The sequence below is a fragment of the Platichthys flesus genome, chromosome 2, assembly GCF_949316205.1.
Source record: "Platichthys flesus chromosome 2, fPlaFle2.1, whole genome shotgun sequence".
NCBI lineage: Eukaryota > Metazoa > Chordata > Actinopteri > Pleuronectiformes > Pleuronectidae > Platichthys > Platichthys flesus.
The window spans coordinates 3,219,928-3,243,813 of record NC_084946.1 but is presented as its reverse complement, the minus strand read 5'-3'; the positions used below and the strand labels follow the sequence as shown (position 1 = coordinate 3,243,813).

At 40.2% G+C, this 23,886-nt stretch overlaps 1 protein-coding gene across 2 annotated transcripts; it reads right to left on the bottom strand.

Annotated features, from left to right (window-relative positions):
- Window positions 1-17,205: 17,205 nt before the first annotated feature.
- On the bottom strand, window positions 17,206-23,022 carry pdrg1 (p53 and DNA-damage regulated 1). Of its 2 annotated transcripts, XM_062394604.1 has the most exons (5): window positions 22,876-23,022; window positions 21,664-21,739; window positions 21,247-21,321; window positions 20,529-20,609; window positions 17,206-18,577 (listed from the first exon to the last, which is right to left on the bottom strand). In XM_062394604.1, exons 1-5 carry the CDS (start codon window positions 22,945-22,947, stop codon window positions 18,495-18,497), a joined length of 387 nt encoding a protein of 128 aa, XP_062250588.1. In that variant the 5' UTR covers window positions 22,948-23,022; the 3' UTR covers window positions 17,206-18,494. The 2 variants fall into 2 exon arrangements, with proteins under 2 accessions (XP_062250588.1, XP_062250589.1); XM_062394605.1 differs by lacking the exon at window positions 21,247-21,321.
- Window positions 23,023-23,886: the final 864 nt, after the last annotated feature.

Below are 23,886 nucleotides of genomic sequence, written 5' to 3'. Positions count from 1 at the left end.
AAATGTCAGAGAGGCAGTTTGTCAGGGGGGATCAGTAGCAGTGGTGATGGATTTAGTGGAGATGTAGAGCTGGACGTCATCGGAGTAGCAATGAAATAGGAGACCATGTTAACATATGATGTTACCTAGAGGGAGTAAGTAGAGGATGAACAGGAGTGGTCCAAGCACTTAACCATGGGGGACGCCTTGGGACAGAGGAGTGGTGGAGGAGGGGCTCTTGTTAATACCAATGAACTGTTGTCGGTTTGTGAGATATGAATTAAGCCAGTAGAGAGCAGTACCGCAGATGTTGAGGGAGGATTTGAGGAGGGAAAGAAGAATTTGTGGTTGATGGTATCAAAAGCTGCAGTGAGGTCGAGGAGAATGAGGATGTTGTAGAATGCCACAGATAGATAACTAAGAGCAGGTCTAAGATAAGCCTGGACCGGCTCTAACTATAAGCTTAATCGTAAAGGAAGGTTTTAAGCCTACTCTTAAACGTAACGCAAGTGGGAGATGATTCCACAAGAGAGAAGCTTGACAACTGAAAAATCTGGCTCCTACTCTTCTTTTGGAGACTTTAGGGACTACAAGTAAGCCTGAATTCTGGGAGCGCAACAAGATCCTGGTTAGGACAAAAACAGTATATTTTTTGAGTATTTAGATGTTATTGCTGCAGCCAACTCAGTTGCTGTTGACATTCTCTGCAGTTTCTCCTGCCAGTCCCCTTGTGAATAGAACTGAACAGGGAATCCTCTAGAGCTCGTTCACGTGAAGCCGGTAAGAACCTTTTTTTGAAGAACAGTGGAAACAGTGAAAACTGAGTTTCTCTGGTCACAGCTGCTCAGTGATCAGAGCAGAAGCTGCAGTTGGTTTGGACCGAGCTTGAGTTTCTGTTTCCCCCTCCACTCTGACCTGCTCGAACTTTAATTAACAAACAGTCATCACAAGTAATCAGGACCTGATCAGTACATGTAGTAACTTAGTGTTTAATTCGCTCCAGAGTTTATGAAGCTGCTTTTAAATATCAGGACAAATGACTCGTCAACATTTTGTTGTAATAACACGAGATGTGACACTCACAGTCAGGACTCATGTTAAAGTGAGTGAAGCGACACCATTGAATAATAACTAAACAGCTGATTGTCAGTTTGTCATCTAAATCATCCCAAACAAAAAATAGAACATATGGCCGTGATCTATTTCATTTTTGGAACCGTGAACTTACAACAATTTTACTATGTACCTGAACTATTTCTACTAGATGAACTGAACTTTGAATTGGTTCTTTTAAGTGTGAGCTGGCACAACCTTGCCTGTTCTTTCTCCTGCAGGACGTGTGTAGCAGGGGGTGTGGCTGGCTACTCCTTCTCTGCAGCAGACAAGGCTCACCTGCTCTCACTAAAAACTCTTCAACCGTCCAATAAGAGCCTGGTCTTGACTCTACTGCTCTGCCAGATAATATTGTCTAGTTCGGTGGTTGCTCTGCGTGTTTCTTGCTAAGCTTCGATGCTCTTGTTTTTTGAATGTTCCTCACCAGTGTTAGTCTTCTCTGTTTTTACCAAGATATCCTGTGTCCCTTGCTACTCATCTGAGCTCTTTCCATGTGCTCAGCACTCCTGCTGCCTTTAAGATTTCACCAGCCAGCCTGCTCTCTGCCTCCACTGCCTGCTCTTTTTTTCCTCCTTTTTGACCAGGGAACTCATGTATGTATTTCAGTCTCTGCTTTGGGGTCCAAGGTAAAACAAGACTTAAAAGAGACTACTTTCTTTAAAAAAAAAGCTAATGAATGCAATCGCCAACTTGACAACATGCCAGTCTGTAAACCAATCATTGGCAAAGTTAATGTAGATACATAAGACTACAGCGAGCATAAACACAATTCAAAGCTGATAGTTTTTCTTTGAAGCTGATAATGTGTTCACCAGGATACAATTGAGTATTCATGGCTACAATAGTTATTACAGACGATAAACAACAGTAGCTGTATATGCTCATTCATTTTGGTAATTTCCCTGTTTGCTTCCATCCTTTAAGATTAAGATTAAGATGCATTTATTAGTCCCAAACACATGCACAGGCACCCTCATGCAGGTAGGGAAATTCAACCTCTATTTTTGACCCATCTGGTAAAGGACACACAGAGCAGTGAGCGACCATGTACGGTGCCCGTGGAGCAGATGTTGGGGGAGTAAGGTGCCTTGCTCAGGGGATTTTTGGACAGATCAATCCAGGTTTGTCTTTTGTTGTTTCTCCGTGGAGTCGAACCAGAGACGAACCAGAGACCTTTCCTGCTCATAGTCAGAGTTTCTGCCACTAGTCCACCGCCTCACACGCCTTAATAATGCAGCTCCCCCACTGGTGCAGAATGAAGATAAATGAACACTGCAAAGCTGCAGAGGGTGAATAGATGTTTGTGTAGCTGGAACCCCTTCAATTTCTTTGTACTCTGAGCTTTACCTCTTCCCCAACTTATAACATGAGCATTTGTGCATGCTGAGCATGTCTGTATTATAGTGTGTGAATTGTAGTCTGTGATTTAATATTGCGTTTGTGTGTGTGCGTGTGTTTGTGTGTGTATGTGCATATACATGAACACACTTTTTTCCCCAGAATGTTTCATAATTATCATGGCTGATCCCTCCGGCCTCCCACATGTGCACGGGATCTACTGCTCCTGAAGAGCTTTACACTTCACATCCTGACTGTACTCTGTGACTCTCTGTTATCCTCTCCAGATATTTAAGTTTGACTTGTTTGTAACTCCCACCCCAGATTTCACCTTTTACCCTCAACCTTCAAAGTCAGGTTCAATCAGCTTTTCAGCACAATTATATACATCAACATAAATGTCCCCCAGAGGATGAAGACACATTTATCAAATGGAGACACCACCAGAGGTTTCCAACCCATAGACAAATCTGAAAGAGACTCAAAGTCAGATCCAGTTCAAAAGACCTGCACAGATGCAACAGGGAGTAGAAATGTTTATCCAGACTGAAGAGTCACTGTCCACACAATATGTGAAGCCGTCTGATGTTTCCTTATGTTAGGGAAACTGTTTACCAATAAATCAGTGGAAATAATAAGCTATCCAAATGTGCATGCTAACACAAGTCACTTTTATCATGTGACCGTCCCCTCCCTTTTCACATCTGCTTGTTAGCACTGTCAAAATATCCTACAGGGGAAACGACAACAACCTCTGAGTTAGCTCCCTCCACATCAAAGATGACAAGTTTTGGATTGTGCAATCACACAGTAAATTAATTTCTTGATGATAGTTATCCTGGAAAAGCTAACAAGAAGTAGGATGAACTTGGAAATGCAACCTCTACTCAGTGGCCGCCAACCTGTCGAGAGCGATCTACCGGTCGATCTCGCAGTCTTCACTGCCGATCCCGAGCTCTCTGAACTCACTCGTTGCAGTTGCGCCGCAGTTCATCTGTGTTTCGGTTGTTTACACAACAGAGTGTCCGCTGCTGGCGGCGGATCTGCGGGTTTATCTACTTTATTGCCTTGGAACAAGTCGATTTATGCACTAAACTACACACCAGGACACTACGGTATGAAGAAGCACACAGGGCCGGTCTTTCCTACAGGCGACATAGGCGGTTGCCTAGGGCGCCACTCAGAGGGGGGCGCCAAAAACTGCGCCGAGCAAAAAAAATCCCCAAAAAAACATTATTCTTTTTTTGCGAGGCAGGGTTTTTTGCGCCCCCTTCTATATGTGGTATGACCCAAAATATTGTATTTAATTACTTTGACAGTGATCTAAGTAGTTTCATTAGAGAAATCAGTAAATTACTGCAGCAATCAGGAGGAGCAATCAAGAGACAGGGCGGGAGCAGTTTCACCCCGTCCTGTCTCTTTGGGGGTTCCGCCCACATGCCAGGTGCAGTCTGGATGAGGAAGTGAATGCTCCGTGTCTTTACTGCTGCTGCATTCATCCTGTATTCTACAGGTTAGTAGTGGGTGAGAGTCACCTAAAGCTTCGCTTGATCACCACGGGTGTCATTGAGACGTGTTGATGTTGTTTTGATTTTCTACTTAGACTGGTAAAACTTAGAAACTCCGCTGGGCAGTGAGGAGAGACACTCGCGCACTAGGTGGGCGGGGATGAATTCGCGTGTATAGGTGTTTATTTTACCTGCACGTCGTCTTGCAGGCGGGTCGCGATGGTATTTTGTTTACTTTACAGTGTGTAGTTCAGCTCCGACACACACAGACTCTGTAATTCATGTATTGTTATTGTGCCTTATAAAGACCAGTTATAAGCTAATGTTCAATAGGTCTTTATTGTAAATGTTTATATTTCTTTATGAATGATAATGTATATTAAGATGTTTGGAGGAAAGACACACCATAATAATTGAATGTATGTTTTATGCACTTAAAAATGCAGTCTCACTCAGAGAAATGCTTGTACTTGAAATTGTGTTTAATTTGAATAAGATGCAGTCTGGATGTGGAACTGAAGGCTCCGTGTTGTTATTGCTGCTGCATTCATGCTGTATTCTACAGATATATTATAAATTTGGGACCCATTACTTATATCTCCAACCAATATTTTGTCATAAAATAATGTATCTAACATTAGGGTAACGTGATGCAAAAATCGAGGTACGTACCTCCTTGGTGTTGTCGAAACATGCTAGCACATTGAGGCTTATAGTTATAGTGTGTGTGTCTAAGCAACTTCGACGAAGAAAGAAAGAATTTTATATTAAGTTTTCGTGGAAATCGTTTTGAAAAATATTTGTTTGGGGGTTAGGGTTGGGGTGGGGGGGGGGTGGGGGGGGCCTAGAGCGCCAAATGTGCTAGGGCCGGCCCTGGAAGCACATCTTCCATTCTGCAGATAACAACCAAAGCTCTGTGAGTTCAAATGAACGGATTAAGAAAAGTGAAACGCTGGAGTGCTTTTACTTTAAAACGGGTTCGGGAAGTGTTGTTAATGTTTGTGTCATAGAAAGATAATCATTATGTGTCACAGAAGAATAAACAAAGAACATGATCTTTCACCTAAGTTTTCCATATTTATATGTTGAAATTATGTCACAAACATGAATTTAAAATGTTAAAACCAATTTTTTTATGCGTTTCATAATAAAAGCGCTCCAGCGTTCCATTGATGGAATAAATCACTTATTGTGATATATTTGCAGGAGGGGAAGAGGCATTGTTGATATTATGGTGGTAAACTAATACAGTTTACATTTTTAAACAATAGCGAGTCAGAGACACTAGCTGAGACAGAGACACACATAAAGAGAGCAGCGCAGTCTGTGTGTCTGTGCGCTGTTACTTCACTTAGGTTCTGGGATCATAATCTATGCAATTCTTTTATATAATCAACTGCCCATAGTGATGAATTTAACTCAGGACACACACAGTAGAGTGTAGTTGTAAGAGGTGGTGTGAGATTTGTCGGAACAGTTCTCTGTTTTCTCTGTTTTTTCTTCTTATTCTCTTGTTCCGAAAATGATTAGTTGACGGAAAAACCTGTCACTGCTCTAAATGTCTATCATTTATCGTCTAGGGCAGCAGAGCTCCATCTGATTGGCCAAATATATTGACATGCAGAGCGTGAATGCATGGCCCATGGAACACCATTACTCACAGTTTTGCCGTCTTTTGCAATATGTCTATTGTGCTCGTTGATATCATGATGATAATAGATTTTTGATACATCGTGCAGTCATGGGGGGGTAATTTTTTTCCACTGGGAAATCCACTTCTGAATGATTACTATGCTCAACAAAGCTGCTTTCAGAGACATGTACTGCAGAAGATATGTCACTGTTATGAACCTGTCTGAGCAGAGAATCTGCTGCTACATTATAAACCTGTGAAAGGCTAACTGCAGAGACTGTCCGGACTCAATTCTCCGCAGGTCCTCCACAAAGTCATGTAGGAAAACAGCTCAAGAAATGAACTACAGGAAATTATGGTCAGGCTGAATGAAGCATGTAAAAAGAAAATGTAAATCGCATCAGCAGGCTTAGACAAAAGCACAATGTGTCACTCAATAATAAGCAGCAGTGGTCAAAGAGTAACCACACATCACAAACGCCAGACTCTCCATCTGCCTCAAAAGAAAAAACTAAAAAGAGCTGATCTAAGATATCATATTTTGTGGGTGTGGGTTTACATGCACTAGAACATACACAGTTCTCATTTGGAATGCATCCAACGATGTGTGTTTCTTAAATCCTGCAGCATCAACAGCAGCACAGGTGCTTGACCTTATGTGGATGGAAAATCTGAGATTCAACAACTTACGTAATAACATGAAAGTACATCTTGAACTGCTCAGGGATATTCTCTTAAATCGAATGTACCTTAAAAAACACGTCTTTCGAACATGTCAAAAATAGTGAAACTGTATTTTCTGAAACAGAAGAGTAGATGAAATATATATATCAGATTGGGTTTCAAGTCAAACAAAACCACATAGGAAAACAAACATTTTGTGTATTGTAGTTTGAATAATAGCAGGTTTGTGAAGCAGCAAAAGTTTGGACAGAATCGAATTAACATTCACAATATTAATAAAACTCAACATTTGTAAATGTAGTAGTATTTCGGCGGCAGTGGTAAATTGATTTGAATAGCGCTTTTCTAGTCTTGATGACCACTCAAAGCTCTTTACATTTCAGTTTCACATTCACCCATTCACACAGTGCATCTACTTGCAGCACTTTTGTTATTCTATGGGGGGCCATTCAGGGTTCAGCATCTTGCCCAACAACACTTCGGCATGCAGATGGTTCAGACTGGGGATCGAACCGCCAACCTTCAGGTTGGAGGACGACCACTCTACCCCTCAGCCACAGCCGCCCAGTAAAATCCCAGTCTTTCCCATTCCGCTTGCTGAAGTAACCTTGGGCAAGAAACTGAATCCAAAATTGCCCCTTCTCAGAGAGAAAGTGCTGCACAGAGATACACTTTATGAACGTGTGTGTCAATGGGTAATATGAAGCGTTTTGAGAGGTCATCAAGACAGAAAAGTAATATATAAATGCAGAGCATTGAAAATACTAATGTGCTGCTAGTTGTAAACCTGTCTGTTTGGAATGGGCTGTTTGCTTGGCCTGTACTGATGCTGTTGGCAGCTGTCTTTCTGAAACTTTAAAAGTGACCTTCAGTAATGTGCTGTGGTAAATAAAAAACAGAGGCTGTCCACAGAACCCTGAGGCTGCACAATTGCTGCTGCTCACCTGGTTATTCAGTGGTTGGAGAAGCTCAAGTCAGAACACAGAATCCCAAACTGTTGAATGATTTGTTGTCTATTAATATTGAATTTTGTGTCCAAATTGCATCCAATTTGGCAGCCCCAGAGGACCACATTTGTCCCTGTTGCGGCTGCTGCTACTGAAGAGGAAAAATGGCTAATGTAGGACTCAGGACTATTTGTGGGTCTACTCAATAGGATGGTACATCTAGAGTTTGATAGCAATTGATAGCACCCAGCCAGGTGCTTGAGGAGCCCTTCATCATCATGAACAACCTTGCATAGTTATTGCACCAGCTTCTAGTAAGACTACATGATGATCCTGTGTATTTAAGCTCTCTGATGATGCGGATGGATGTTGTCAATGATTAATTTTCTCCCTGTGTGAAATCGTGCTGAGTGAAGTGATGGAAGTATGTCGGGATCAGAGTCTGAGCTCTGATAACATGGACTGTGAGGTTCATTCAGTACAGCCGCCATGGCTGAATCTGCTGACCTCCATAAGCACCAAGGTGTCACCAGCCTGGACGTGCACAACAACCACCAGCAGCTCGACTTCGGCCCTCACAGGGAAAAGATGGTGCCTTTTGTGCAGTTGCCCTTCACCTCAGAGAAAGGCTACATCAAACCTTTGAGGAAAGGGGGCGAGAACAAGAGTTAAAAAAAAACATAGGCACATTCTAACTATTGTGTATGGATTTCACTATACTTAAATATTAAAAGGTACTTAACTTTTGAAATTGAAGAGACTCACAGTATGTAGAAGCTCAGGACGTGCCAGAGGCAAAGGATGGAGATGGATATTCATTACATCAAATAACCCCCAACCATGTCATATGCACTTTACTGCAAAACAATAGTAATGACTTATAACAATGCATTATTGCCTCAGTGGCAAAGCTGCTGCTCTGCAATGCTCCAACACTGATCGATCATCTTCATGAGAGACACCTTGGACAAGCAACTGTCATCAAGGTATGTTAAAGGTATTGGTATATCTTTCAGTTTTAGTGTGTGAGTGTGAAAAAGAATAACCCAAGCCTTACAGAATCCCACCCTGCGTCATTTATCAGAATTTTAAAGCCAGTATTTGCAGTAAGATAAAGTCAAGCTGAGGACAGCCAGAGAGCACAGAGAAGTTATCCAACATGTTTAGTACAGCAGACTTAGTTGCGCTCCCAATTCCAAGATTGTGACTGAATAACCATCACAGAGTTGCTGAAGCTTCAAAAGATGATTTTGGAGTTTGACTTAATTAAAGTCACTAAAGGTGAAAAAGCAGTGAAATATACAGCAGATGAAATATGTTACACTCTGCCTCTGTCTGCTGCACCACCCCATGAATCCTGCTAATAATATGTTGCTGCTGTGAAATGGAGAATCTCCCACTGCGTTGTGCATGAGTGAAAGGAAAACTCAGGCAAAAGTCCTGAGCCAATTCTCTGTGGTTCTTGTAGAGGTCAAGTCTGAAAACGGCTTATGTTTCTTTGATTCTTCATCACAGTTATGTTAATGTCTTCCAATCAAAAGTTTCTTGCTGTGATCCAGTCTTCATATGTTGGGATGTAGCCAACAAGAGTCATCAGCCATAGAGTCGGGATGTGGCATCAATCTGTCAAGACAGCCATATTAATTACAACTCTAGAACAAGACTGTAAAGACTGAAGACACCTGCAACATCCTCCCACCAGTCAGAGGGGCACACGCGCTTACACACAGGGCTGGGCTACCTTTGACTACCCTTAAAACAACCGTAACTACTGAAGATTGAATATGTGTACTCTGTTTCATGACACACAGTTTATTTTTATGGCTATTATTATAACTATAACTTATAGTAATAAACATTATTATCATCCATCCTTTGTCCTTGCCCTATGCAAACATCAGTCAGGTACTTACTGTGTGTTCAACAAATAACTGGCCCATGGTCAAAATACCCATTCTCACAATAACCCATGAGGTTCTGTCCCTTATCTTTTTAACCTGTAGCTGTACCGGTCGGGATTAGCCATACATAATGTTGGATGTACATTTACATGAATGAGGAGATATTCTGTTTTTCCTTGGTTTTATGTCTGAAAAGGACCTGAGCCAGAATCCCTACCTCCCTAAAAAGTTGAGTAAATAAGCATCATCTTATGTGACTTTTGTGACTTCTGTCCAGCAACCAGTGTTTATCGACTGATCATGTTATGACAAAAAAGTTTGACACTGAAACGTGATGTGTTTGTTATATGGGGAATATTGTATAATAATAAACTTGTCACAATATATTGTTATAATGATACATTTTTCTGGCCTTGAAGTAAATAGGCTTCATTAGTTGTACAACATGAGGAACTGGATACTGTAATGCCATGTAACCCTCAGCCTATATTTGATCTTAATTAGACATAAACCTGCTGTGGAGTCAACATCTGTCTATGTGGCACCAGGTAGCTCACCTGGTTAAGTGGCCCCCCTTAGTGATTGTGTCTTGGATAGTTGTGATGCTATTGCAGCGACAAAATCTAAAGAACAGAAGTGCTTCAGTAGTAGTTAATGCCTCAATAGGAACACATTTTTCATGATGACACTGAGACTCAAGCTGTTTTCAGTTATTGAAAAGCAAGGACCCCATTTGCAGCCTTTCCTCTTTGGTGGCTACTTTTCAATGACTTGTCTTGAGAGAATGTCCAGGACTAGCCCACACTTGTAGCACTGACCACTGTGTTTGTTCTGATGTGCCTTTTTCTCTCTTTATTTAATGAGTATGTTGTAGCAGCCTTTTCCCAGACCGCCAGAATCAGTATATTTCCACTGAAGAACTTGAAGTAACTGTTAAAATGAACTTATCACAGATGTAAAATGCATTTATGAAACCATTAGGAAATGTATTTTTGCATGGGCAAAACAAATATTAGTACGGACTGAAATGTTACTTTGAATTGTCGTCTCCCTCACACATAACCGAAGACATGTACGTATATTGAACTATAGAACACACTATACAGCAACACATGCATAAGTATTTGAAAGTGCAATCTTATCCAATGAAAGAAACCAAAGCATTACATATTAATCATCAATGTTGCCACTGTAATATAAAAAAATTAAGCCTGCAAATAAGAAAAACAGAACCGTTCAATTAGTCACACCACATTCATCGAACTAACATGTAAAACTTGTAGTTGGGCTTTTTTGAAGCCAATTGTACTTACTCGATTCTTGCTGTTCTGGGTTTGTACCCTCATGGTTGAATGCAGTGATTGTAAATTTCTTTGAATATAAGCGTCAGCTAAATGATATATAACATGAAAATGTCCCTTTGCAAAGTCAGTATATATAGAACAACAGAACTGTATAGTGACTCACACAAAACAGAAGATAAGTTACAAAATAGACAGTATATATTGCATTACAGACATTTTCAGCAGTTGTGGAATGTTCTACAGTACAGACTCACATGTTCTCATTTCATTCTAAGGCAGGGACCCAGGGAGCCATGCACAGCTCCAAAGGCCCGGAGAGGAGACTCCGTAAGCAGTGTGAGAGAAAGTAGAAATGACCCCCCCGCCTAACTACAATTCTAGCACCACCACCCCACCATGCCTTCGCCCCAAACTTACGTCACCCTCCAACTGCTTAATGATCTTCCTTCAAAGCCCTTTTTTCCCATTTCAAGAAGAACACACCGTGCACACCACCCCTGTCTGCGGAATTCCTCCAGCAGCTCTGCATACTTCTCCCACTTCCGCTCTCGTTGGCCTCCTCCATCATTTCCTCCCATGGCACCATGAGCTCCGGTACTTCCACTTCTTGTCTATTGCAGCACCTCCCTGGTTTGGGTAACCCTGAACACCTCACTGAGGCACTTTAAGTTTAAGCCAGATACTGCTGCCATATGGGGCAATGCTTCTCAGGCTTCTTGGTAGTCCCAAGCACCTGCGAAGGCAACCAAGTGAAGAGTTTCTTCAATGAAGGATCCATCTGTTGTGCACTATGTAGAATTTTCCGCTAGGTCCGGTCCACTGATGCCATTCTCTTCATGGTAATCATCAAGTATTTTCCTGGAAGTCACTGGTATAGCGAAAATTGCTGTGAAATACATCTTGTGATGCACTTGGACACATCTTCAGTGCTACATCTTATAATTCTTGATAAACCTCATCATACTGTAAGTTGGAATACTTGATTCTAAATATTAAAAAGCTTAAAAATTCTATTAATTTCTTGTGAGTTTGATTATTATACATTAAACGTAAAATCAAATGACGTTCATATATTGTTATTCTACACACCAAATATTATATTTATATAAACATTGTACTTGCCATTTAATATTTACTTTTTTTATATTATTAACTTACTATTTTCAAAAGATAATTGTACTTGAGCCCTGGCAACTAGATCAAAAAGTTTGATATTCCAAACTCAGGAATATGGCAGAGAAACAGTTACCAAACACAAGCGGGCCACACACCTCATCTGATAAACGAGGAGCATGCGTTTATCTAAGAGAAACGCTCCGTAAGGACATAGTAAACTACTCAAAATATTGTTTTCACAAGTGTGAAGTGGTTGCAGATGTCACACCATGTCTGCTGACGAAGGCCAGAGGTGAGGAGCAGAGCCAGGGCTGGCTTCTCTCTCCAACAGGACTGAAAGCTGGAGGAGCAGCTCCCCCTGTGAAACACGCAAGAGAGGTAGTGGTCCAAGAAGAAATTGTCACATTGTCTGCAAAATAAATCATTTGTATTTGTTCTGGAGAGGCTCTCAGGTAATTTGGCATTGTTTGTGAGCAAAATCAGACTGCAGTTGAATACCTTCATTTCAATGTTGTTGTGACATGACGACAATATGAATTTGTTTTCATCATATTATCATCATACCGTAGGTGGTCGATTTAATCACAGTTTCACAAAGATAATTAGTTTTCTATTGAGTGTTTGGCCAGGCTTGATTTTTTTATGTTTCTTTTTCTAAGACACCATTGGGACAAAGTCAATTTATACAAATCAATATCATACCACAAAGGTTGTAATATCTGCCTCACACATTATTCTTAGGTTTCATTTTCAGGTTTATTTAACATTTGATACCCAAAATTGAAAGAATAAAAACTAGAGCACCTTTTCACAGCCTAGTCTCTTTACATCACCTCCAGTGCTATTTATTATAGTTGGGCAGGTGCACCATATAGATCCCCACACATTACTCACACCAGTTTTGCATTGCACTCCTATAACACTGTCAGACTCACATCTTCAGACAGTTTACAGGATCAAAATTGATGCGGCAGAACCAGATATGTCCTATTTATCTATGTCCAAACCTGCCACTTCAAGCCTCTAACCTGAAGCAGAGATGAGGGGTGAGCTCCAGATTTCTGCTAAACTCCCTTTTCATATAAGCTCCAGATAAGCTGAAGCTAACTCAAGTTACAATTAATCTGACTTGGATCCTCAAAAGCCACAGGAGGCTTTAAACAACTTAAATGCCGTACTGCTCCCTAATACGTGTAAGGAGACTTTGATGTGCAAAATTAGTAGAGTTCTGCCCCCATAAATAATTCTACTCTTTTGAAGGGTTTCCACTTATCTTTTGGAACCCCTTCCAACAGAAACCAAGATGTATTGTAAGTCGCTTTGGATAAAAGCGACTTAATGTAGACAGACAACACGTTTCAACCAGAATCCAGTAGTATAACGTCAATATGGGTATGGGTGGTCTTGGGTATCTGTGCCACTCCTTGGCACTGGTAACCAATGTAATACAGATTTGAATTTTTATAAACATCTGAGACCTGAGTTTGTATATTTATAAAGATAACTTGCTTCTTCTTAACAGAATTTGATTTCCCTGATTCTAAACATACAACGTACTCAGTTCCTTTACTTAGGTAACAGGTGTCATCAGGAGATGATATTTCCCCCTGGCACTAAAAAACTAGACAGAGCAGATCACTTGGTGCTATCGTAGTTTTACTGGGGTCAGACGATATTATATCATTCCAATTATAGCCTGACCCCGAACATGTGAAGCTCCAGGTGAATTCGGAAACAATGAAATGGGCATCAGGTGTGATGATCCTTTTACTGAGCGTAGGGTGTCATAAAGGGCGACAACCGACGCAACTTCTGGGGCACCTTGCAATAACCTAACAGAAAGAAGGGCATGTTTTTTTTTTTTTTATAACCCTTCATGACAGCTATTGTTGACCAGTAGGAGCACAGCTGAGAGTCTGCTTGAAGAGATAAAATGTAAACATGGTAAAACAAAGTGAAATTGTGACACGAAGCAAAGGTTTTTTTTAGCTTTTCAGAGCACAAGTACAATATCACAATATCATTCACACTGATTGTTCAAATTCTTGTCCCCAGAAGTCAGTCCTGAGCGCTTACTTTCCACTAATGTCACGCATCTCACAGAGGAAAGCAGATGGTGTTCGGTCAGGAAGGAATATACACTGAATGGTAAGATGTCTGTATTTATATAGTGCTATTTTCTTTCATTGATGACCACCCAAAGTGTTTTAGATTTCAGTTTTGCCATTCACCCATCGACACACACATTCATACGTAGCATCGGGGTGCAGCACTTTCTCCTTTCTCCTTTTGAGTTGAGTGTCTTGCCGAGGACATTTTGGAAAGAAATTATGATTCTATAATCATCTTAAATGACACAGTGGCCATCTTGAAAGACAAGATTACATTGTAGTCTCCCCCCAGCAGTACCTGAAGTTCTCAAACCCAGAATATCAAAAAGAACCACTTCAATAACCAAGAACATTTTTGAAAGTTGATGAAAAATAGTTATTACAAGAGTTAAATTATATCTGTTTAAAGTACAACTCCCACATTTTAAATTCTAAAAGCAAAAGAATTTAAATTTTGAAGCATCAATAGCCACTGGAGTCCAGTTGTTCCATTTGTATGTGTCAGGGTCGCTTTATAAATGTCAAGGTCACATTCATTAAAAATGAGCGCCAACATGTTACTCCTATTGTGCAGTGTCAGTTTTTGCGTTGATGTTGTAAGATGTCCAGCCAGCCTAATACAATGGAGAAAATCTGAACAATTTAAAAGTATAAGAAATCTCAATAGTTAAATGTATCTATATAGTATTAAATATTATTATTAATCTACACCTCCTCTCACCTTAATATGGTTTCATTTCATAGGACATTTCAAGGCTCATTCCTGAAGGGAGGAAATGAAAACAGGGAAGGGGGACTTTAGCTGAATCTCCTGCATCACAGGAGAAATAATATACTTTCTTTACATGGACTTCAAACATTAACTGTGAGTATTAACTGCCCCTAAATCAGACATTCCTGTAGAGCTGTGGAGATGAGGGCTCATACCAAACTCAGCAGGGAGGAGAAAAGAATAATAGCATCCGATTACTGTGGGTGTGAATATCGAGTCAATGTTATATATTATAAGAAGATAAGATGAGTAAATTATTGATCCCTGTTGGACTGTTTAGTTGTTGAAGTAGCTAAAAAAGATAAGAAAACAAAAAACGAGAGACTTCAAATCTAACACATGCAAAACTGCCTCTGAATATTTATCTAACTGTCATGTTTTGTGCCATTTGATTGACATTCATTTCCTGGAGGGACCTCGGTATGTGTGGATGTTTTAGCGAGGTCAGAAGGTTAAGGCTTCATGAAAAGGAGCTACGGTAAAAGGGACTTTAAAAAGCAATAAACAGGAGTGAGTGCCTGTTTTTGGATTTACATGTTGTACACCAGCAGTGTTGTTATATCACAGCTATCAAAATCCTGTTGAGTTGCCAGAGAATGTGAAGTATCTGTACCACAGACACGACTAGGCCTTCAGACATGGTCATCAAACAAAGGAGGTTTAAAGGTTCAGCTTCATAGGTTCTCATGTAGATTCTTGTGACCTGCACAAATTGGATGTGAGCCTAAATTGGTCTTCTTGTAAAGTATAAACCATGGCCCAAATATCCTAAAACAAATGGCAAACATGTGTGCTAAAATAGCACAAAACAAGTTTGGTCCTCCTTTGGTTGACATTATTGCTATGGCTTAATTGTTGTCCATTTCTGGCAAATAGAAGCAGACCGCCCTAGTGCCATGTGTTTCACATGTGGAATGAGCAAAATCTGTGCCAAAACTATTTTGCTATATGGGATGGGAGACTGTTTCTGGAAAGAGAAATTGCTATAGATGTCAAGGTCACTTTTATCTGTAGTGACAAGGTGGCTAAAACAGGCCTATGCGCTGCCGACTTCTGCTGTTTACACAGAATGAGGACTGGTGAGACTTATGCCTAAAAACAACAAAGTGAACTGAGCGAAGCCACATGGATACATGAAAGCCCTGCACAAACTGATGCTGACATTGTGGCAAACAAGCTTGTTCCTGTGTTTGGACCTCTTCACCACATGCAAACAGAATTTTAAGTCTTACAAACAACTTCTAAAGTGAAGATTTCCAAAGATTTGTATCCGTGTGAACATTTAAACAGAGCATTTAGGAACCAATGACATCACAGCATGACAGCTGTTGCTTTGTGTTATGAGCATGCACTAGAAACAACAACAATGGCGGCTACAGACCAGTTTCTCTATGTTAGTTTAGCACTGGGTCTAATTACAAGTTAGCAGCTAAATTTAGCATCAATGCATCACAATGCCGACATTCACAAGCATCTGCCTCACCCAATATTACGTGGATCCCGGCGCTCTCTGATATTTTGTTGGATCATTGGTGTACAATTTATCGCCACCTTCTGGCCAAGCATAGTTCACCTAGAAGAGTACAGAGGGAAAACAAATATTATGTAGTGCAGCTGGGAGACGTGAATGTTTTGGATCAAGCAGAGAAAACGCGGTAATTTTAGGTTATTTTTGTGGAGTGACATTACTGGGTTGGACGGACATTACTGGGAAAATAAAGCATTGTAAATCAGCGCTTACTATGGAGCTCAACTTTGCACTCTCTGACTGACTAATTTGTGAACAAACCCCTGCCAAAATCAGACACTTATTTCCTCACTCTTTGGCTTCACCCACACCTCAGCAACAGAACATACTCAGGTTTCTGCGCTCATAAATAGTCGATAACTTTCAGTAAAGCACTACTGCAGCTCTGCAGATTATGATGACATGGGAATGACAGCTAAATGAGATCTTTGTACTAGAAAGCCATTAAATAAGTCAGTTTCACATGGAACCATAGCCACACACACACACACATAGCTAACATGCCTAGCAGTACTCAGAGCTTCTCATGTGTAGCAAAGATGTTGAAATTCAAGTTCTCTTCCAAAGGGTGACAGCCGTTGAATGTGTTGATTATACAGCTTGTTAATCCAACTGTTGCAGCAATATCGCTTTCTGGCACACATCTGACCTTCACACTGTAATTTGATACGTCAATATAGCTGAGATACAATTCGAGCTGTATATCTGGCCTTTGCTATCTTTCCACTTAACACTGTCAAACGCACTATAATTACACAGTTTATGGATTTACGTTCACTCTTCTTGGTTGTGATTAATTTGGCTCTTGTAATCGAGTGAAGGTAAACAAAATCACAGTCAAAGTGCGGCGCGTCAGTATGTAACTCTTAGCGTGTCCCAGTGTTTGCTATAATTATCTAACATTTGATACGATCAGCAGGTTCCCATCCTTTGACTCATAAAGTCATCCCTCAGAGCTTATTCCAGGTCTGACAGCGCTGGCACGCAACCACAGTCTGAGAGTGAGCCAGGGCTACTACTGTATCACCAACGCCTCCGCACACACAAACAACCTACACATACCTCCTCTGTGACTGTCCCTCCCTTTCTCTTGCTGCCTCAAGCTATTCATGTCTTCTCATGCTCTGTGGCATGTCAGGCTGGCCAATTATAAAGCAATAACAACTATTTTGCAGTTAGCACATTAGTTGTTTATCACAGATTCTGACTTCTGATGCCTCCTTTGAAAAAAAATTAAAAACTTTCACAAAAAAAAAAAAAATTAGCCCGAATGGAAAAAAATAAATTTATTCAAAGATTGGATGGTGAATAAAAAGAGGACAAAACATAAAGGCAATATAATTCCTAACTTTCAAACAGGATGCAAACAATGACGTGTTATACAATAAAGAATTTTTTCACACAACACAAAATCAAATCTTCATTTCCAAATTTCAGTCAATACCTAGCCACATAACTGGTGTGTATTACATAATGTGTCAGGCAGTGCATTGATACTCCCAGAGAACAAAGAAGGGTTGTGAGGCTATGGAGGCAGAAGGTGATATCAAGGCGCCATGTCTGCGCTGTACACCTTCACTGCACTGCCATCTTGTGACTATGAACCAGCCTGTATTGATTTTTCACTGGACTACAAACTAAAACTATATATATATATATTATAGAGTCAGTTATTCTGCTCAGTTCCATTGTTGGTTGTAACATTGTACCTACAAAAGTAACCAAACACCATCAGTTTATAAACTGATTGTGATCTATTGGTGTGCACACTGTGAAATGAAGGGTTGTTAATGAGCTCACATTCAGTTTGCAGTGTGGAGCAATTTATCTATGTTGACGTATTTTTGGTTACGTATCCTGTTGTCATTGTTGGCTACAATGACACTAACAGTTGATGAAAGGCTTTTGACATTGCAGTGTTTTCACTAGGTAGGTGCCTCGGCGTCACCCAGGCGAGATTCCAAAGAAGCATCATCACTGCCGGTTTTTCACACTCGGCAATTTTTACAGATGCAGGACACCACTTTCTGTGGTTAGATCAACTTTTAAGCATTCAGCTAATTTAGCTGGTTGAAAACTGTTGATGATAATGTATGTAAAATATGATGACAATAATTCAATATTTATGGTTGTGTAACATTGTTGTAATACTGCTATATTTTACAGTATAAGGTCAACATTACTTTTTATTTCTTGGCAAAAATGTTGTTTATTTTATTAATTCATAATTTCCCTATTTAACTGCCTATCAATACTATATAAAATCACATATCTGGTGATATGGAATTTCATTAACATTGCGCATCCAGTTTGCATGGAACCTCATCAAATAAGAGATTAGCGAGAACATTGAAATGTACTTTCAACCTTAAATGATCTTTGTGAAGTTTTTAATGAGAATACGATGTTTGACCGAAGCTGAAAAAAAGTTGACAGGATATGCAGATGTCAGGATGTTGTGGCTCCATCGGGATTCTGATTTACAGTGTCATCACATCATCCACAGGATAAAACATTAAAGCTCAGAGGTGGCAGGGGAAGCTCATGTCTCAGAAAATCTTCATATCTTGAAAATGCTGTTCATAGCTTTGATTTCACCAGTTGACAGAGGAGAGAGATTGTAGCCTCTCAGCTCAGGGTTACCTGCAGACAAACACAAAGACAGATATTTCACAGTACTGTTGGGATGATCCTGCATACAACCAAAATATTTTCACTTGCACTGGATGTTATTGTGGCTGAGGCATTTTTCCAAAAATAACATGAAGGACATGAACTTTATCAACTGTTTTACCAGGGGAATAATTATTGAATTGAAACCCCTCCTTGTTTGTTCCTCCAAGTCTGCAGCTATCTGACTGAACACAGAGCAGACTCAGTTCCCTGCTCACTCCTCCAACAAGTGGACCACTGGGAGACATTTTTGTTTAACGACACATCTGCATTAATCAAACATCTGGAGACTGGACGTTCCTCCTATGGAGATTGCAGAAATATTTCACATGTGATGACAGCATTTCCCCATTTGCTTTTCCTCTCAACTTTGATGGGTCACACAATTTCAAGGGACAAAGGTTAAAAGATGAACAGACCTGTTAACAAAAAATAGATTCTTTTGACCCTTTAGTTAGTCTATAAAAGCTGAGTTTAAACAAAACCACACATCATCCCTCTAGAGCTTATCTAAACATCCTCTCTGTGGAGACTCTAATTTGAGCTCAGTCGATTTTGTGCAGAGATCCAATTAGCATGATGCGAATGGTACTCTCATTGAGATAGCATGTCTAAACTGCATCACAGGTATTAAAAGCAGTCGAATCTCTTGTAACACTAATTGAATAACCATGTTAAGGCTGGATAATGTAGCAGCACACCACCATCTACCGCCTTAAAAAGGACCTTGAAATCATTATATTAGACCTTGGATTTAATCAAAACAAACAGTCTCAATAGTGAACTGATTATTGTTGAATTCTGCAAATGAACTTACAACAGCATATGCTAGAAACACCATTATCAACATCAGGTGGATAAAAGCACCAGTGTCTGTGTCTCTATCTTTGTTCTCATTCTTGTTTCCATACATGTCTGCATTTGGTTTGGTTTGGAAGCATTGAGAAAGGAACTTAAAATACTGCTCATAGTCGAACAATTGTATTCACTTCAGCTGCTTTGGTCCTCAGACTTTTGTAAGATCACATTCATGTATTCAATTTTAGAAAGTAGGGTTTTTTCAGAGTTCATAATCTGCGTCATTGGTCAGACCTTCTGGAGTGAAACAAGATTCCCTCTAGGAGTAAGACATGAAGGTGCCCAAGAAATGAAGACATGTTGATTGCCTCCTGGTGGCTGGCTGCAGTATAGTAGATAAACACTGCTCCCTCTATGCTTGCAGGTGTGCTGTTTGCCGGCCTTGAACTATGCATGGCACCGGATGTAAGATGGACTGTGGCACACTCCATCTCTCTATGGTTCCTATGAACTTCTAGCATCCTCCCCCATCACAACTTTCACCATCACTCAAAAACGACGGAGTGTTATACAGAGGTGTATAATGAAACCAGTGTGTTGACATATCTATTGACTCAGCTTAATCTGAACATAAAAGGCATCACGTATTGAATGTCCAGGGTTGCACTGCATTGTGCAGATGTTCACTGTGTTTGTGTTAAAAGATAAAATCTTAAACTGGCCTAATTGCCCATATAAATTTCAGACATGCATTGAACTCTCCTGATAATCTCCTGACATTCCCCAAGGGGCTGTATGAGATGGCATATGTTCGAGTGAGAGGGTTCGGAGTTCCTCTTGCCAGCCCCCTGGTAAAAACTCTGGATAATGTCTAATAGAGCCCATGTGAAAACACAGCAGGAGATCGTCCGCAGGACATCCTCCATAGTTCACGTCTGAAAACGGCTATAAAGTGGAAAGAAACTGAGAAGAATGAGTGAGCCTTAAATTAAATTCTGTCTTTATACTAAGCTTACTGCCTCCTGTCTTTTTATTCTCAGTCATGAGTGTATTTCTCAAAAAATCTTAACTTTTCCTTTATCACATTGTGTTGCCAGCTAAACAGTGATGATGCTCTCCATACCTTGCATTTCATTGAGATGGTTGACTTTCGCTTTCAGTTCTTTATGAAGGTCGTTAATCTCCTTCTCCAGCTGCTCCTGGTCTATAATGAACAAAGTCCAGAACAGGTTTGGTTGATCATGTTTTGCGATGATACAGCTGCATGTTAAGTTTGGGATGATTTCATATTAAGCTGATATTGAAGTGATAGAAATAAATACAACCCGTGCAGCAAGTCTGCCTTTCTTCAAATTTTACTTTAATTTTACTGCAACTAATATTAATTGCAACATGTGTAATGTTTGGGCACATATCCACCAAACCACTAAGAACTTAGATTAGAAGATACACGTATTTGTTTACATTTATTTTTAATGTATTTTAGAAATGCCAAGTAAGGAGAACTCAGATGTCAAGACGTGTTGTCTATGTAGGACAGCAGTAAAGACTAAAATAAGCATGTGCAGGACACATCAGCACAGGTAGGGTACTAAGCACTGACTGAGAAGGGTCTGCAAACTTTTACTCATACCACAATTGTACTTTCTTTGTTTCAGTCTATAAAAATAAAAAGTGTCAAGGGCATTACTGTGTGAAGAAAGGCTCATTGTATCATCTATTGCAGGGTGTTCTACTTTTATCACTTCAATACATGGTATTTGCCCAGGAGTGTTCAAACTCAACTCATAATATTGTTGAGGTACGTTGTAGTACAAATGATATAAACGGGTGTTTTTTACCTTTCTCAATCATCTCTCTTGTCTTTGACTTGGGGAATTTGATGAACATGTTTCCAAAGCAAACCTTCACTTTCTCTGAAAAGGAGTTAATTTAATGTTTGGTTCATCTACAACCAATATTACATCTATAGACCTTATGCAAGATCAAGATACTAAAGTGTTGTTTCCACTTGGGGCTGTGGCAATATTCCAATAGAAACAATTATCATAATAAAAATAATCCTAAAATGTATTATTGCTAAAATATTGTGTAAATCAATTTAGCACTGCTGAAATAATTAATGTTTCTTTCTATCCTGATGCAATAACTTTGTGGTCACATTCCAAAATGGCACATATTAGTTATTATTCCTACCCTATGTGCTGAGAAAACGCCTCTCACTACAGTGGAGACACAGATGATGAGGCGTCACTCACCTGAATCGGCCATTTCAGTTTTCAGTGCGTTCAGGGCCTCTCTGTTCTTGTTTCTCTTTGAGTCCAGGTCCACAATCTGAAACATAACAGAGCATGGTATTTGTCAACATTACACAGAAACAAATGCTGAAATGGCTGTGATGGAAATTCCTCTTGAGATTTTAAATTATGAAGTCTTTACTATTATAGTCTTTATAATAGTAAACTCTGCAGAGTTTACACATCAAGCACGGGTGCTCAAAATGGAACAACTGGCTGCAAGTTCAATAGGACATGCCAGAACTAATACAAAGAGGTTCTTGATAAAACATAATAAGAAAAAATATATGAAATCCTCCTCACTGTCTATCTGCTGTAGCAAATTCCCTGTTTGCCAAGGTCACAGGAGTGAGACACCTAGTCAGGGGATTTCACAACCTTAGACACTGGTCAGTAGAATTTTCCATAACATGTCTTTGTGCCTTTTTTTAATGAAATCAAGCTAATGGATTAATGAGTAGAACATATATTACAGTCATGTTAATTGGTTATGCTGTATAAAAGCTAAATCTGTAACATTGTCTTGTGTTGCTCTCTCAAGCACGATCTCTATAAAACAAAGTTTCAGCTCTGACACAGCAGCATGTCTGTGGTATATATGTTTTTTTCTTTTATTCGTTTCTGGCATTTGTGCTCCTTCATATTGAGGTGGGGCAATTATTAGACACCATTTCAACATAATACAGTTAAACAAAGTTTAATAAAGTCCAGGTCAGCTAATGAATCCAATTGTTGCAATCACAGGCAGGGAGAAGTAATATGTTCTGTCTGAGGGTTAGAAAGAAAGACCTTCAGCCTCAAATCCACACGGAATAGGTCGTGGGATTATAGTTAGCATTGGTCACTAATGTTGACAGTATTTGGTTATAGTTGGGCTGTGTTGTATTTGTTATGCCATTTTATTTTCATTCATGAATTATCAACTCTCGGGTTATTTTTCCCCAGCAGATATTTGGACTCGTCACAGTATTAGAGACCCCGGTGTATCATAGTTTACACTGAGACATGACGCAACAAACATTGTAACTGTGATGGGCGCTATTATGAACAGGCTGTAAACCTAGTTAGTTAGCTTAGCTGCTAACACTGTGAATGTCCCCGGCTCTTGTAGCTAGTGTTTCCGCCCCCTGAGAACACATTGCTCTGTCTATGCAGCTGTACGTTCCGGGCTACCTGCTGTTTAGTGGTGAGGACGTCCTCCGCTGCTTCCTCCACTTCTGTCAAACGCTCTACAACAGCGTCCATGTTGGCTGTGTCGCTACAAAAATAGGTCCGGCGTGAAACAACGACGCTTTACCTCGCGTACGCTGTGTAAGTAGACCCGCCCTGCCCTGTTTTTGACTGGCTTAGGTTTGGACATGAAGAGTGATGAAGGATATCAGGGTTAGCCAATCATAGACCAGCTGCCAGAAAGCTGCATAGTAATAATTCCCCACACATTAAAACAACTCTCTAACACACGACTCCACGGTGGTAAATGTATCATGGTTGTTAAATAATGTCTAAAGAAGTTACCACTTTTCAAAATCAAAGCAGAGAACAATAGTTCTACCAAAATGTTAGTTGTCTGTGTTATTCATTATTCGTGTGCGAGTCGCTCCCAGCCACACATACAAACACACTCACAAGAACACGACGTTGCAATTACAACTTTATTAACATCACACACACTGTATCAGCAAACAAACACAACCATGGACAAGTTTCTGATTCGTAAAGGTCAGGCAACCGATGCGCCAGTTGCGAAGAAGCCAAAGCTTTGCAAATATGACGAGAGCTATTTGCAGTTTGGTTTCACCGTCACTGGCACGACTGAGCAACGTCCTCAGTGTGTTGTGTGTGCCGAGGTGCTGGCAAATGACAGCACCTTATGAGTCATTGAGTTCAGTCTCTTCATCGATGCAGAGTCCACATCGTGATGCATTTAAGAATAGAGACATTTCCAGACCTCTAGTGTGGAACGTGGTGAAACTGAACCCTTTCAGGACCCTGAAAAAAATAAAAAACATAACTTGCTCTGCCAGGGTGTCTCTTTTGGCTCTTTTTGCTGGTCCCAAGCCCGGATAAAGGAGGAGTGTTGGACGTAGAGCTGGCAATGCCGCCCCACTTAACAGTGCTGCGCACATCATTGTGCAGCACACATCATCCTGCAGGGCACATCATCAACGTACATCATCGTGCGGC